Source organism: Solanum tuberosum, unplaced genomic scaffold, assembly GCF_000226075.1.
Source record: "Solanum tuberosum cultivar DM 1-3 516 R44 unplaced genomic scaffold, SolTub_3.0 scf00127, whole genome shotgun sequence".
Classification (NCBI taxonomy): domain Eukaryota; kingdom Viridiplantae; phylum Streptophyta; class Magnoliopsida; order Solanales; family Solanaceae; genus Solanum; species Solanum tuberosum.
The window spans coordinates 144,354-161,698 of NW_006239058.1; the positions used below are offsets into that span (position 1 = coordinate 144,354).

Sequence of the window (17,345 nt, forward strand, 5' to 3'; positions counted from 1 at the left end):
AATTCTAAGTTTCAAACTTGAAATAATATATTAAATATTAAAAACTATGGAAAAGTATAAGAAATATTTAAAAATTATATCAAAGTAAATATTTTTATGTATAAAATAAAATTTTAAAATTATATATATAAATTCGGGTTGGTTTGGTCTCGGGTTGGTTTTTTTTAGTTAAAACCAAACCAACCCAAATATAGTCGGGTTTTATTTTTCAAAACCAAACCAAGTCAAACCAAACCACTAGTCGGGTTTTTTTTTCGGGTTGACTCGATTTGCGGTTTGGTTCGGTTCTCGGTTCGGTTTTGTACACCCCTAGTTATTCGAGCATTTCAAAAACTAAAAGCTATACGAGAAATTCCTTATATCATTCATTCGACTTCATATATGACAAATATAGAACACGTGAAAATTGAAAAAGACAATTCTCAATATATGGGTAGACATGTGTGGACTAGATGAAGTCATAGTTCATCAACATCGAAGGAAGTGTCCAAAAATTGGGCAACATATATACTACATTCTTATAACATATCAACATTTCATCGTGATAAAATGATTGAGATTTCTTTTATCTTTAATCAGAGATTTTGAATTCAAATTCAAATTCTGAATATAGAAGAATTTTTTTTTGTTGAAAGCGCATCCCTCAAATAATGAACCATAAATGCACAAATTTTAAAATAGCCATACTCTAATACAGATATCAGATACCGAATGATAAAAGAAAACAAAATAAACAAAAACATTCTTATAAGATGGTATATATGGTCCTCATGTGGGTAGGGTTGAGATTTGTGTCCTAATTTAGTTTTAGGGTTGTTTGAAGGGAGGGCAATGTGGGGACCAAGGAAAGTGTAGATGTGATTTGATTTTGGACCATATGTGTGAGAGGGAGTTATCAGAAATTTAGGGTGTATAACATGTAAATATGGCAAAGTCACAATGAACAAATGCATAGAATGGGGTGACCTCTGCCCCCCCTCAAGGCCCCCAACTTTTTATGGCAATCCCCACTTCCTAGCTGGATACCTGGAAATACCACCTAACCCTTTGATTCATCCAACCATTTCTTTATTTCTCAACTCGGGTTTGATATTCATTTAGAGTTGTCCGACTTATAATCTAGATTTCACATAGCATAATGTTTGACTTTTAGAGTAAAGCGTTCTATATAATATCGAGTTTGTTCATAGAGCTTGAACTTGTATGGGTGTCAAATAGATGACAGGTCGAGTTGAATTGGGGTGAATCTTTCAAATGTTATATGGGTTGAGATGGACTTGGTTAAAATGAACTAAATAATGGATTAACCTAACCCATCCAATTTCTTATCAATTTTAATTATTTCATTTCTTATAATTTAATTATGAAATAAAACTTTTTTTCTTTATTAAATACATAAAAACAAAACAAAAAATAAAGATATTTTGTTCAAATTAGTCAAGCTTTTAGACGAATTGAATTGGACGGATCAAATTAGGTTGAACTAAGACATAACTCATCCAAATTTAATTAGGTTAAGTGAGTCTTATTTTTCTGAGCTAATTTTATCACTCGTGAGAATTGAGATAGAGAAATACTTATTATTATTATTATTATTATTATATCATAATATTTAACGGTGATTCTCCCAATGATTGACTATTAGCTTTTCGCCGATATTCTTGTAGTGTAGATCTCTAGGATTAACATTTGAAAACTCCCACATTAGCTTAATAACTACTATTATTTTTTTGGTTTTGTTATATATTTTAATAAAAGTATTGACTATAATTAAGTTCAATTGCTATTATGAATATAATCGCATTTTATATATGAAGATCTTCAAAATGTGTACGTACACAAATATTTGAATTAACTAAATTATATTGGGTATTACATCCATGGATCCTCAAAACCTTGCAGAATCAAAGGGAACTCTTGTCATATTACAAATGGACTTTGAATTATTATAATAGTCATTATCAAATAAGCAAATAATAATTCTTCTTTTAAAAACAAGAAAAAAGAAATATATTATTTGTAGATAAGTTTGAAACGACTAAGTGGAAGTGAGAAGAGAAGGAAAAGATATGATTAAAATTTGACAACCCCATTCTGCCCGTGAAACAACCTAATGATTTATAATTATTTTCATTTATATATTATTTCCTTTGGAAAGAGAAGAATTGCATTAAGCATATGTTGTTTGATTTGCGGAGTAAATTATTTTGGGATTGTAATTCTTAGATTGACTTAATCTACATGAAGGGTGCCGAGTGGAATAAACTATTATCAAGTTGAATAAGATAAGATTGATATCTCAAGATTAAATTTGAAATAAAATTTATACTTTCATTATCCTTGAAAATGCTTGAAAAATGATCAATTAAACAAATTGCATACTCAGCATAAGTGACATTTTAAATATATTGTCGCCTCCCCACACACCCAACCCTATCAATCCTCACCTCTTGACCATTCTACCCCGCCACTCTCGAAACCCCACTTTTCATCCCTATCTGCTTCCATAACATTTTACTAAAATAACATATAAATATTTTTAAAATAATATCTTTTTGATTTAACAAATATTAAAAATATATAAATTATTCACTTATTTTTTGTAAAAAATATTACTCTTCGAACCAAACACACGTGGAAAAAAGAGTAACGAATTTGTTGGTTCAACAAGAAGTAAAAGAGGAAAAAACGTAGGTGTGCAAATTGCAGCAACGCAAGAGTTCTTAAAGTGAAGCGACTCGACAATATGCCGACACGTGTACAGCAAAAAACCCCAACGTCCGGTGTTCCGTCTTCATCAATCTATTTTTGGCAATTTTTTGCACTTTTAATCCTTCAAATATTCACAAACTCAAATACTATCTTTATTGTGATAATTAAATTATCACCTTTGATCCACCTGTTCATAAAAATAGTTTAAATATACTCATATTTTATATAAAGGCATGAAATATATATATATATAACTAATAAAAAATTAAATGTACAATCTGTAATAATAAGGAGACCAAAAGCGTAAAATCTTTCATAAATTTTGATTTGTTTTTTATATAATACAATTTTTGACGATTAGGCAGTATAAGTAATTACATTAAAGTCAAGAAAAGGGGGAAGGTTGAAAGTGAAGACATGTGTTTAAGCATCATTACTAATCCACTGTAAGAATCCAATGAATGTAATTATTATAAAGTTTATTTCAAATAGTCTCTCCCTTTTTTAGTTTTCCACTTTTTAATAGCATTGAAAATAGGCTACTATATCAAGTTTTATTCATAATATAGTTATTCTAAACTATTCACTCAGAAATTTCCTTTTTATTATAAATAAACATAGTTACATAAAAACATTGCAATGTATTCTTTTATTAGTTAAAAAAATAATTTAAAAAAAGAAGAAGAGAATCTTCATTTTTGAACAAGAAAAGTGAGTTTCCTTATTACTTTTTGCTTTAATATTTTCTTTTTGGTGGCTCTTTGAAAAGTCCATTGGAAACTTTGGAGCCAAAATAGAGAAACACAAAGCCGCAATTCATTCTGCAAGAATTCAAAAAACCGGAAGTAAGTGGGAGGATTGTCTATTTTTTATTTTTCTTGATTGGTATCTATTTTGGAGTTTGATTAATTTAAATTCACATAGAAAATTCTATATTAAAAGATTAAGTATTACTAAAGACAATTAAAAATCAAAATTTAAATTTAAGATATCTAATTAAAAATGAAGGAGTAAGTATCACAACACTACAACCTCATGCATGGTATCACTTAATTGTATAGAGGTGAGCTGTGATTTTTTTTTTTTATATATATATATATTAGAATTAATTGAAGAGTGCATTTTTTTTTAAACAATCAAGAATATTTCTAGGTAAAAGTTTTTTGGAAGGTGAGATTCATAATCCCAAAAGTAAGATATGTAACTTACATGCTATAACATATATAAAAATATTATTGATGTAAAAATGATTTAATGTGATATATAACTCAAACTTCGAGTCTCATCATCCTTTTTTTTTTAAATTCACTACATAAATAAATAATTCATAAGTTTATATTTATTTTACCTTTTTAATTTAAGTATAATGTTATTATTTTCAATTCATTTTCTCAACAATTGAGATGACTTCTAGTACTCATTAAGTTATTTCTACATGTCCATATATTATATTAAAATTAGATATTGACTTTCACTTTTTAGTTTAAAAAATTAAGAAATAATGTACTATTTTATCATTACTATTAAGTGGAGTACTAGTTATTTCTAATTCACTTTTCATTGAGTAAGATGACTTTACAATAATCATGGTGATGCAATAAAATTGTAAAATCACTATTATATTTATTGCTTCTTATATGATGTAGGAAGTTAATAAAAATATGGACGAATGAAGCATCATTTTATTTATTGCTTTTTTAAAAATGTCTCAAATCAAACATAAACAGGGTGAATAGTAAGGATAAAGTTCATTTTCCACACGACTTTCTGGATCTTTACTAAAGCCTGATTAATCCAGATTTTCATTACAAGGTTAGTTTCTGGGGGTGGCCTCCCAACAAACAAGCTCAATTCTTAACGCTCAAATGTTTAAACCTCTAATTAAAAGTGAAATATATTGAAACGCTTGCAAGTTGTCAGCTATTCTTTTCCGGTGATGATCGATTATTATAAATGAAAAAGAGTAAGCAGAAAACCATAGTAATGGCTCAAAATTAGTAGTACTAAAAAGTAAGCATGCACATGTGGCCATTGTGTAATGAATAGTTTGCATCACAGCTGGGTCACTCCTTTCACTTTTCTTCATAATAATTTTATCTCTTCTTCCCCTTCCCTGCAAACAAAGGCCCCCCCACACCCCCACTCTTCTCACAGGCACAAATTGCCATCTTCTACAGCAAAATCAATGTCCTATTCCTCTTTCATTCCAATTAACACACTCTAACTAACTTCTTCTACCATTTTTTCATTTCCAAAATATGGGTGGGGTAACCTCGTCCATGGCGGCGAAGTTGGCTTTCTTCCCACCTAATCCGCCTTCTTACAGGGTTGTTACTGATCAACTTACTGGTTTGTTGCTGCTTGATACTTTTCCTCACCGTGAAAACGTTGACGTTTTGAAGTTCCCTACTCGACGGGGAACGGAGATCCTCGCCATTTATATTCGTTACCCTATGGCTACTACCACTTTACTTTACTCTCACGGAAACGCTGCTGATATTGGACAGATGTATGAGCTTTTCATTCAGCTTAGCATCCATCTTAAAGTCAATCTCATGGGGTATTTATTCTCTTTTTTTCTATTCTCTCTATTTGGATTTTGGGCAGTTTCAGTTGCCAAATGTTTGCAGAAAATTAAGTTAACTTAGAATGCTACAGTAAAACAAACAATTCCTTGGGTCTACTATCTGATAATTGCTCCTCTGGAGGTTCAATATCAAGATTGAACCTTTTCTCTTACGCTGGTGACGCTAATTGTTAATGCTAATGGATGTTTTCAGATTTGATTCAGCAATTAAACCAGTTTTTATCCAAAACTTTTTTTTTTTTAATCATTTGAGGACTTGGTCTTTGAGTTATGTGAATTTTTGGTTGTTGGGAGTTGTCAAATTTCGAGGACTTGATCTTTAATTGAATCTTTTCCTATGTGATCTCATGCTTTAATTTCATGATGCATATTAAATTTAACCCTATATGGTTCTTTTGAGTTTTTTTTTCCTTATTTATTTAACCATCATTTAGCAAAGGCCTTTACTTTTCCCCTTCCCCACTCATCTATGTGAAATTCAAATATCTTAAAGGTGATCTCTTTGTTTCTTCTGAATTTTATGCTGTTGATAGTATTAGATCTAAGGATTTACGGGTCCAAGATGACTTTTTAACGACTTCGAAAAAGCAAAGTGTTGGAGCTAAACTGCTAACTGAATAACCTAGTGAAATACAATTAGAGGTAGAAATCGACATCAATTCCCTCATTTGAAGGATTTGAAAAGGGAAAGATGCGAGAAATATCAACTTCCATAAATGTAAAGGTGGTGCAAAGAACAACGAGGCTGATGTCTCATGTAATGGATTTAAGGTAATTCCAATATACCAGTACAATGTATGCGAATAAACAGCTAAATGCGGTGAAATCACTACCTTTGGTACTAAGAAGCTATATGACCTTCAACTACAGATTGATTAAAGGTTGATGTATATATGTGGAGTTCCATTCCGTTTTCTGAATAATTCCATAGTTAGATATGGGGGCAGTTGTACTTTGTAAAGTCATGAAATTTAGAATGCGGAGATACAGCCAAAATTTCCTTGGCAAGGGATAAACATAATGCATAGTGGTAAAGGATGATTTCTTATGAATTTGATGTGTAGTTTCCAGGGATCCTATTTTGCCAATACCTTAGTTTTGACTTTTGAGATATGTACACTGAATCTTCATGAACTTGAAAGATTAATAACTTAAAAGGAGCCCTATATACTACTTTGAGACGATAAATGTCCTTTCTGCGTACTATGAGGAAAAAAAGAAGAAGGAAATATATGGAATTATCCACTTTAATCTCGAGTAGAGTTCACTTTGACAACAACAGGATTTGCTTGACTAGGATCTCTGATGGAAATGTTGGTATTGATTAATTTTAGAAAAAGAAACATAAATTCAGAATAATGGGATTCCTTGGTGGTTTTTTGTTTTCTAATTATGTGTTCTGTAGAGGTTGAGAACCTCTTGAGATTGCTATAATCATTTTTATTTTTCATAGCTTAGGAAAGAGGTTTATGATGCAACATGCCTTAAATAGGCATATATGACTGGGAGAGAAGCAAGAATTGATTATGTTTGATGATAAGCTTTTCCTTTCAGCATTGGTCTTGCTGTAGTAAATAATCGATTCTGTTTGGCTTGGTTTGACAACTTCAATTGAGAGATACCGAGGGTTTAGTGTAGATTGATTGCTCTCCCTTGGAACCTACCCTATTAAAGGTCATCTAGAAAGTTTGGTCACAAATGTATGAAAGCAAGCTTCTATTGGAGCAATCAAACTTCCCTCTTTTCTGTTCTGCTCATAATACCTTTACAGAACTCGTGAAAAATCAATCCTGTTCTAGGATATTTCATTTGACAGAATGGGGTATGTTGACCTACATGTCTTTTAAAGATAGGCCCTCTCACGACCACCACAAGATTTTTGGTGAATCCCGGTATGTGCCCCTTACAAGCATGTCCCATTGGGTATAATTTCCCAACATTTTCACATTATTTTGGGTTCTGTGAAGTTTACTTTCTTAATCTTGTGTCATCTTTTTAAAAAGAAAAAATATTTATTAGTAATGAGTATGCTGATGTTAGTTCAAGTTTCTACCAACAGATAACAATTTCAGTAAGTAAAACTTAGAGGTACCCGAGATGCTTGATCCATTTGCTAGTTCATGATTTTGAACTCAAACAAGTTTCATCTTTTCTGTTCAAACATTTCCCAGTTCAGGGATCTGGCATGTATTCTGTCTGAGTTCCTCATAGGATCTAGCACAATTAAATAAGATTAATCGTTCTCTTCATTGAGCTAATGAATTAATCGGAAGATAGCTTAGGTATATATCTCCTTATGAATTCTTTGTTTTGTGTTTTTAATGATGTAGGTATGACTACTCTGGCTATGGACAGTCATCTGGCAAGGTAATTGGCAATAGAATTTTCCTGGAATACTTAAGGTAGTCTCTGCATTAAGTGCTCAAGTGCATGAATTGAATTTGATCTCCAAATGCTTTATGCAGCCAAGTGAGCAGAACACTTACGCAGATATTGAAGCTGCATACAAGTGTCTCGAAGAGAGTTATGGCGCAAAGCAGGAAGATATAATCCTTTATGGACAATCTGTTGGAAGTGGTCCTACCGCGGACCTTGCTGCTCGTTTGCCTCGACTTAGAGCAGTTATTTTGCATAGTCCAATCCTGTCAGGCCTAAGGGTCATGTATCCTGTCAAACGCACATATTGGTTTGACATCTATAAGGTAAAATAGCTGCAATTGATCTAGTCAACTCTTTCATATTATAGCTGTAAGATTCACCTTCCTGTGCCTGGTAAATTATTTTGTGTTTGTTATTTGTTATAAAATAGTACGCATTAAAAATCCGTCGCTGAACTTGAATTACTTTTTGCGCTGTGCAGAACATTGACAAGATCCCATTGGTTAAATGTCCTGTCCTGATCATTCATGTAAGTATAAACTTCGTCATGTACTCACCAGTTTTCTATAGTTAATTGTGTGGCCTCCTGTGGTAGCAATAAATGAGCTTCTTGAATTAATTAACTAGCAAAATATTGATAGATAATGCAAAACATGCATGGTGAGCCTCTGTGTGATGGGACATTATGTTAGTTTACTAGGAAGAAACTGAGCCTGAAGGACCGTGTTTAACACATTCAAGACGGAAACAAGAGGTTTTAACAGGAAATAATAAATGGACAGTCAGGCCAGTACATTACTGGAGTTACATGAAATGGTTTTGAACTTTTTATACTTCAACCCCGCCAAACCACTCCACTGGGATGGGAAAAAAGATACTAGTTAACAGGCCACATTTCTTATGAAGTGAAAAATGTTTATAGTTGAGCAGTTCAATCGATTAATTAACTAGGTATCAGTCCCCAACTATTTGGGATTAGCTGTATGAATCCTCTATATCCATTCTACTCTATATAAGCTTTATATCATCGGATTTGCCTACTCCCATTTATTTATTTTTCCCTTCTTTGCATGTGTGTTGCTCAATTGCTTTATTTGTATGGTCATCTAAAGTTATTAACTTCTGCAGTCTTTACATGAGTCTCTTCATGTTGTGCAGGGCACTTCTGATGAAGTTGTTGACTGCTCCCATGGGAAACAGCTATGGGAGCTATGCCAGGAAAAATATGAACCATTATGGCTCAAAGGGGGAACACATTGCGACTTAGAACTATACCCCGAATACATTAGACATCTGAAGAAGTTTGTATCTACAGTTGAAAAACCACCTTCTCAGAGAAATTTATCAAGAAAAAGTGTTGACAGGCCTGAACAATCACGGAAGAGTACAGACTGTTATGAAGGTCCAAGAAAAAGCACTGATCGGAGAGAGAAACCAAGAAAAAGCACTGATAAGCCGGAAAAGTTGAAAAACTATGAGTACAAGTATGCCAATGATGATAAGCTTTCGAAGTTAAGGATGTCTTTTGACCAAGTAGAGAGGTCTAGGAGGAGCGTGGAATTCTTTGAGAAGCCTCGAAGAAGCATCGACCAACAAATGGAAAAAGCACGAAAAAGTGTGGACTGGCTAGATAGAATAAGAGCTGGTTGATATATTGTAAATTTCATGGTCAAGTCAATTGTGGGGGAGTATAATAGTGCAACAACTTAACAATTAATTTATGGTTATCGAGTGTGATTTAGTTAATGTTCAACGGAGCATATCTGTTTTTTTTTTCTTTGTGCTTCTTCTTTCTGTTATGAAAAGAACAAATGAGAAATATAGTTTGGCATCTCATTACAGTTTTGAGTTTGATCAAGCCGCATTGCGGAATTTATTAGCAGTATATCTTCATGTTTAGGGGTTTTAAAGTTTTTGTCCCTAAATAGTAGTAGTAACAAGAAATTCTCAATTGTAGGCCTTTGCTTAATATTGTGGTTTTAACTTGCAACTAGCTAGTTGGGTAACTTGTGGAACTAATTACTTTGTGTTGATGGAAGGACATTTACTCAAAGGGAAAACATAATTGTCCTCTTTTCCCGTGTAGAAGTTGGGGGTAAAGTGATTTCTTCTCATCTGTTTAAGTTTTGGTAGGACGAGTTACCCAGTATTTGTGTTATTGGAAAGAATCTGGTACCTTGATGAAGTAGTCGAGAGAAATTGGGAGTGAAAGGTGTGTGTGATTTGGAGAGGAGGGTATTGCAGCCTTGCAGACACCATGCATTCCTTTACTGTCTTTTGGAATATTGCACTACTGATAACTGCAGAAATAAGTACTACACTTTGCACATGAATGTCTCAAATGATATGTTAACCTTTTGGAAGTACATCAAACATGTGAAACTGCCCAGAATTTCTACGGTACGTCTTTCGCTAGAAAAGGAGCAAGAACATCCATAATCATTGGATAAAGATGAATCTCTGTACCTTCTATCCTTTTGTACTAGCAGCTCTTCCTCAGTAAGTGTATGTTAAGAGTAGTATAAATGAAGAAAACATTCACCAAACAGTTGAGTGTTTAAAACTTCATTTGCTTGTCTCATCTTATAAAGGTGGTTCATCTCAAGGTAATTTTCTTTTCACTTCAATATGATACAAGACATATTGCTGTCGTCATAGCTAATACGAGAAGTAAATGAATATATTAAGCTTGTTTGGTTCTCGTAATCTTCTTTCGAGTATTTCCATTTGATTATCTGATGAAACATGATTATGCTTCTACATGGTCTAATTCGTCATATAGTTTGTTCATTTCTTTTATGCTTTCATAAGATGATATAGCTGTATTCTGTACAATTTAGGAAGCACTCAATGGCGTCTAAGGAGTTATTCCCGTATTTGCCACCACCTCCCAAAGAAATTCCCTCAGGTGTGGTTCCTATGAAAGCTGAACCAGGGAAAGGTTGCGGATCAGTTAGTGAGAGATTGATGCCAAACTTTAACCAGATGAACAGACCTCGTCCGGGGGTCAAGGGAAAGAAGATACATCTGCTGACAAATTATTTTAGAGTATGCTTTCAAGGTGGCATAAGCCAACTTTATTCATACAATGTAAGTTCATTTTTTCTTGATTTGATTACTACGTGGAAGTTAAATTCACGGAGCTAAATATGACTCTTTTAACTCGTGAAAGGTTAACGTCCTATATGAAAATGGGGACCCTGTAACTGGAAGCAACTTAATTAGAAAAGTGATTCATAAACTCTGGGAGATATACAGCTCCGAGTTAGGAGAGCAAGCATTTGCTTCTGATGGGCAACAGAGCTTGTTCACAACTAGTCTTTTACCACAGAAGAAGCTAGATTTCACAGTTGTACTTGATGCTGCAACATCAAAAAGGTATATGAAGTCTTTAAGCATTTCATTCGATCATAGAACGGGTAATATTTCATCTAGCATCATTTCTTTCTCTTTTTGCTTTTTGGGATGATTGGCTTCAACGTTAGGTGCAAGACGGAAGGCAACCTTAGTGGCGATGGAGACTTAAGTGAGGGTGATCAAAAGAGGCAGAAGATCATATCCCGATTCAAAACTTTCAGAGTACAGATAAACTTTGTTTCCATCATCCCCTTTAAGACAATGCCTGATGGAAAGCATGGAGTAAAATCAGGAAATAATGAAGTTCTGATAGCATTAGACACCATTTTGCAACACTCTAATGCAAAAAGGTGCATACTGATCCATCAAAACCTATTTCTAGCCATCAAAACACTCTTGACTTTCTTTCCCTCTTTTGGTCCTCGACAGGAACTGCCTTCTGCTCCGCCAATCGTACTTCCCCAACGAGATGAAGAACTTCATGGACTTGACTGGTGGTATCCTTGGATGCCGAGGTTTTCATTCGAGTTTCCAATCTGTTCAAGGTGGATTATATTTCAACCTTGGTAAGTTAATGCAATTCCCTTTGGGTCCTTGTATTTCTTTCGAAACATTTGGAACAGTTTTAGTGATGCTTTCTACCTAACTTGGACAGATACATCTACTACAACACTTATACAGCCAGGTCCACTAGTTAACTTTTTAATGGCCAACCAAAATGTGGAAACTCCCTTCAAAATCGACTGGACTAAGGTCGCCTCAGCTTTAAACACTCTCTTGGATTTGCTGTAACTTTGTGTAATTTTCTAGTTTCTACCTGCTGCAGGCAAAAATCTTGAAAAATCTCAGAATTAAGCTATTACACTCCAATAGAGAACACAAAATCACTGGACTTAGCAACAGGACATGTAAAGAGGAGAAGTAAGCTCTCAGCTTCTAAATTGTTAGATTTATTTGTTATAGTCTTTAATATCCTATTATTTGTTTCTCTTACCATTATGCTGTTTATTGAACAGGTTTCTTCTGCAGCTGAGGGGATCCAATAATCAAAATGACAATGTCCAGACTGTTGAGATAACTGTTTATGAATATTTTGTTAGGAAACGTGGAATAGAACTCGGTTATTCATCAAACTTGCCATGCATCAATGTGGGGAGCCAGCGCAAAGCCCAGTTCATTCCTGTTGAGGTGTGGTAGCTTTTATTTGCTTCTGTTTTTCTTGTTATCCCAGATTTTGAAAGACTTGTTCTTGGAAAAATCATGTAATTTCTTGAATATTTCATTAGCTCTGTTCATTGGTTCCCTTACAACGATTCAAAAAGGAATTATCCTTGCATCAAAGATCCTTATTAGTGAACAAGTCGAGCCAAAAGCCGATAGAACTCATGAAGCATCTAAATGAGGTAGCTTCACATACTTTTTTTGACTGACCATATTTTCAGAATTTAGTTACACAATGCTGAAACATTTTTCTTGTCTTGATAGGAGCTTAAAGCCAACGACTATAACACAGACCCCATGCTGCGCGCTTGTGAAATCTCAATTAATAAATCTTATACTGAAGTAGAGGGAAGAGTTATATCTCCTCCACAGGTAGTATATAGTGTGACATCTAACCTCCTTTTTCAAAGTTGTTACTATTATATTTATAATGACATCAGATAGTTCATAATGGCCTCACTTTTTAGTTGAGAGTGGGAAACAAGGAAAATCTTGCTTCAAAATTTTCGCGCTGGAGCTTTAACGGCAAGGTGATGCACCGCATTTTATCTAATATTTTCATGTTCTGATTGAGGAGGACATCATTAACCTCTCCTGCAGAAGTTTGCAGATCCAAAAAGCATTGAATTTTGGGCTGTGGTGAACTTCTCTTCTGGTCATGACATACGTGCTTTCTGCATTGAAATGGCGAAATTGGGTGCAATGAGGGGAATGGTGATATGACTGACTTCTTACAGATATTTGACACACATGCAAACCTTTATAGTTATTCACTGAATAGCGTATATATTCGTCTTTGTTGCAGCACATTCATCCACCATCATTTGTTTTCGAAGAGAATGCTAAGCATAAAAAGAAACCGGGATCTGTTCGAGTGGACAAGATGTTTGAACAAATAATTCCAAAATTTCGCAAGGATCCTCCTCGATTCCTTCTTTGCTTTCTTCCTGCAAAGTTTTCTAATTTATATGGTTGTAGAAATATATCCAGTCAGATATACTGTTTTCACTTTCTTGGTATTTGTATGACTCAAATATGGTTTTGACTGTCTTAGGTCCATGGAAGAAAAAGTGTCTTATGACCTTCGGAATTCGTAACCAGTGCATTGCAAAGAACAAAGTTGATGAAACTTATCTTGCTAATGTTATGTTAAAAATTAATGCAAAAGTATGGGACACTAATCACTTCTTTACATATATGTTGATCACTTGTAAAAATTCTAAAAAGTTTGGTTGTCCTGCAGCTTGGTGGTCTGAATTCTATGTTATCAGCTGAAGTTTCACAGACTATCCCCTTAGTTTCTAAAGTTCCCACAATGATCTTAGCAATGGGCGTTACACATGCCCCTTCTTCACGGTCAGATTTACCCTCCGTTGCTGCAGTAAGTCCTATTATTGTAATAGTCTGGTTTGGCAAGGCTATTTTGCACAGTCAAGTTTGATAGTAATCTCTATATTTTGTGCATTAGGTGGTCGGTTCTAGACAGTGGCCAATGATTTCTTACTATAGAGCTTCTACCTGTATCCAACCACCAAAGACCGAAACTATACATTCTCTCTTTAGACCAGTTTCAGATAGGGAGGACTCAGGCATGATCAGGTAGGGATTCTTCCCTGCACCTTAAAAAATCCTTCATTTTTTGTTTGGTTTGCTTGGACTAATAAGCATAAAGGATGAAGAAGTTGGGATTCATATCAGAAGTTTGATTTAGGTCGTATAACGCTTCTTAGGCTACATATTTTTGTTTGTGCTAGGGAGCTCCTAATGGATTTTCATGCAAGTTCGGGGAAGAGGAAGCCTGAACAGATTATTATATTCAGGTGCAAAATCTTCTAATATCATTGTTTGTTTATTGTCGTGATATTACTTCTTGTTTACATAGATATAGTCCTCGAAATCCTTGAGGAAACCTCGGGGAAGCTAATTAGATTTGGCTCATAACATACCTGAATCTCAAAGACTTGTAAAAGGTTTTGCTAATGTAAAGTTTTTCAGACAAGGTTTAAGTGAATCTCAATTCAAGCATGTTATTAGCGAAATGGAGGAAATTATTAAGGTTTGTTCTGTAAACTCATTTGATCAAGGCGTATATAGATTCTGCCTTGTTTCTTGAGGTTCTTAATCCGCTTTATGGACCATTATAGGCCTGTAAATTCCTGGATGAGATTTGGTCTCCAAAGTTCACTCTTATTGTTGCACAAAGAAGACATCACACAAAGTTGTTCCAAGCTAATTCCAGTGACAATATTCCTCCTGGTGAGCTTTCAACTGCCTACAACTATACTAGTACTAGTAAAACCACCAGCACAGCATCAAATAAATACATTTTACAACTCTACTTTTCTAATGACAGGCACAGTTGTTGATACTAAAATTTGCCATCCGCTGTATAATAACAACTTCTACATATGTGCACATGCGGCAAGAGTTGTAAGTATTTCACTAAAAAAAAACAGTTTTTGGATGAAAAACATGAAGCAACACTTTGTCGTATGCATAGTCCTATCAGGCATTTTTTTGCTTTAGCTTCGTCCTTTATTCACTATATAATGTAGAAAACATAATGCAGGGGACTAGCAGGCCAATTCACTACTTTGTTTTGTTGGATGAAATCGGCTTCTCATCTGATAGTGTGCAGGAACTAGTCCATTGTTTATGTTACGTGTAAGTTCCCCGTGGTTATGCTTGGATTTTACTCAGTTCTTTGAACTTCTCTGATCGTTTCAAATTTGGAAAACATTTTAGGTCTCAGAGATGCACCAGTGCTATATATGAAGGTAAGAACTATAGTCAGTTGCCAGAGTAAAACAGTTTGCTGCTTCTCTTGCATTTCTTTTTCCCAACTTTGATTCTGAATGACTAAGATGTTTTGCAGTGGCTCCGATTCGTTATGCTCGTTTGGTTTCAGCTCAGATGTTAGAAATTATGAAGACTGAGGGGCCTGAACTGCCAATGTTGCACAAAAATGTGCGCGATACAATGTTTTTCTGCTGAAATTCTGTACCATCATCTGCTAAAAAGTGCAGTTTTCTTTGTGTTCAAAATGTACTGTTAACAATTAGGCAAGTCTAAAAGGCATTGGTTACATACAAGATTTTCAGATTTTGTGAACAAATTAAACCTCAGGATGCTACATCAGTATACAAGGAGGATCACTATCTATTTACTGCAAGTCTTCTTTGAAGAAAACCTTATGTTTTTATATTCTTAAATTTCGTGGTCAGTTAAATTCAGACACATAAATAAGAAAAAAAGAAAACTAACTATGATTAATTGATGCAAATATATGTGAATAACATATATAATGTAATCATTGATTTGACGTGGAGATCAAGTATAAATAATTTACCTTATGTCCAAGACTCTTCAACGTGGTTGAATATAAATTATCATGTTGAATATGAATCGTCAGAGATCTTTTTTATGATAAGATAGTAGCGCCAAAAACTCAAATTATTAGTAGAATAATTATCCTAAAAATAATATATTAACTAGTTTCGGGGAACGTGCGTTGCACGTTTGCCCCTTATTATTATTATTATTATTATTATTTTATTTATTTATTTAAAAAGTGAGTTATAAGATAGAAAATGTTGAAATTAACAATATTAATTTATCATTTAGATTTTGTTCATTAAGAAAAATCATAAATAAGAATGGTGTATTTTTCATCTATATGTGAAACTAATTAAGATAATATAATCTCTAATGGAATGAATGTGTCAATGAATTTCTAATTGAAAAATAATAATAAATGCATATAATGAAATAAACAAGGCACAAAACAAATTTATCATAAATATAAATCGCAATTACATATTCTGCATACTATAACAAAAAAAGACCCTAAAATTTGTATAAAACAAATGACTATATTTTTCTGTAAAGCACCTAAACATCAAAGTTGAACGATAATACAGTAAGATTGCCTTGAGAGTGCAATGACTTGTGATAAGACCACCGGTTTACATATGAGTATATTTTATTGTATTTACAAAATATAGCACTATCTCTGACTATTGATGAAACATAGCTATTGGTGATATGATATTTAAATATTATGAAAAATTCAACATTCTATTCGAACAGTAAAAATAAATTAATATCTTTTAGTTTCCAAATTCAATTTTTAATAAACAGAAAATAAATTGACAATAAAAAAAAGATGGATCAATAATAATATTATGAACATGTTTGTGATGAGTAATGCATAATTTGAAGGAAATGTGAATTTATCTTTCTATTTATAAACCGATCAATTAATCTATTTATTGTAATTGAAATGTGAATTTATTTTTTGGGTAATTAAAATATTATTCTTTTTTTAATATAATGTTATATAAATTTAAATAATGTTCAATTGAAGGGCAAATTGGTAATCTAACTTTAAACTAAGGGGATTTCAACTTTTAATATTATATATATATAATAAGCCACAATTATGATTGTAACTATCTTGTTAGCTTTCAACCAAAAGCTAACAAGATTTTTAGTTACATATTTATTATTTAGTTAAATAATAAATATGTCATTGTATGAGCTATTTATTACTCATTCTTTTTGAATTTGTTAATCTGATTTTGATCTGACACATAGTTTACGAAAGTAAATTAGATTTTGAGAAAAAAACATTAAGTGATACTTGAAGTTGTCCCGGATTTTCAAAAAGACACCTTAACTTTGTGTGCGTCCTATTACCCCACAAAACATTCAAAATCACAATAAATACACATTTTTTACACAATATTTCCATCTTAGACAAAAATATCCTTCGAATGTGCAATTTCTTAAAAACAAAAAGTCGGACCCATTATTGATGTATTGAAGGATGCTTTGGTAATTTCCTATGATGAATTCGTTTTGTTTGTTGTTTAATTTTTTTAAAATAATTGTATAAAATATTATAAATCACAATAATTATTTACTTAAATATTCAAAAGATATAAAAATATGTAAAAGATCTGATTAACTCTTCAAATTTTATCGGTGACACATAAATTGGACAAATGAAATAATATATATTATTTGAAAATTTCTTAGAAAGTACTATAAATTACAGTAATTAACAGCTAGAAATATTTCAAAGACA

The 17,345-nt window shown here is 33.0% G+C and overlaps 2 protein-coding genes across 2 annotated transcripts; both read left to right on the top strand.

Annotated features, from left to right (window-relative positions):
• The first annotated feature begins 4,711 nt into the window (after positions 1-4,711).
• Positions 4,712-9,523, top strand: LOC102599931 (alpha/beta hydrolase domain-containing protein 17B). Its single transcript, XM_006351374.2, has 5 exons — positions 4,712-5,272; positions 7,630-7,666; positions 7,765-8,001; positions 8,160-8,207; positions 8,837-9,523. Exons 1-5 carry the CDS (start codon positions 4,971-4,973, stop codon positions 9,326-9,328), a joined length of 1,116 nt encoding a protein of 371 aa, XP_006351436.1. The 5' UTR covers positions 4,712-4,970; the 3' UTR covers positions 9,329-9,523.
• Positions 9,524-12,420: 2,897 nt separating this feature from the next.
• Positions 12,421-15,412, top strand: LOC102582882 (protein argonaute 4A-like). The gene is made up of 15 exons (XM_015310470.1): positions 12,421-12,438; positions 12,521-12,628; positions 12,724-12,786; positions 12,857-12,970; positions 13,062-13,210; positions 13,279-13,423; positions 13,500-13,637; positions 13,725-13,855; positions 14,011-14,076; positions 14,252-14,312; positions 14,401-14,512; positions 14,610-14,686; positions 14,826-14,920; positions 15,002-15,033; positions 15,132-15,412. The coding sequence occupies exons 1-15, from the start codon at positions 12,421-12,423 to the stop codon at positions 15,248-15,250; spliced, it is 1,428 nt and encodes a 475-aa protein (XP_015165956.1). The 3' UTR covers positions 15,251-15,412.
• Positions 15,413-17,345: the final 1,933 nt, after the last annotated feature.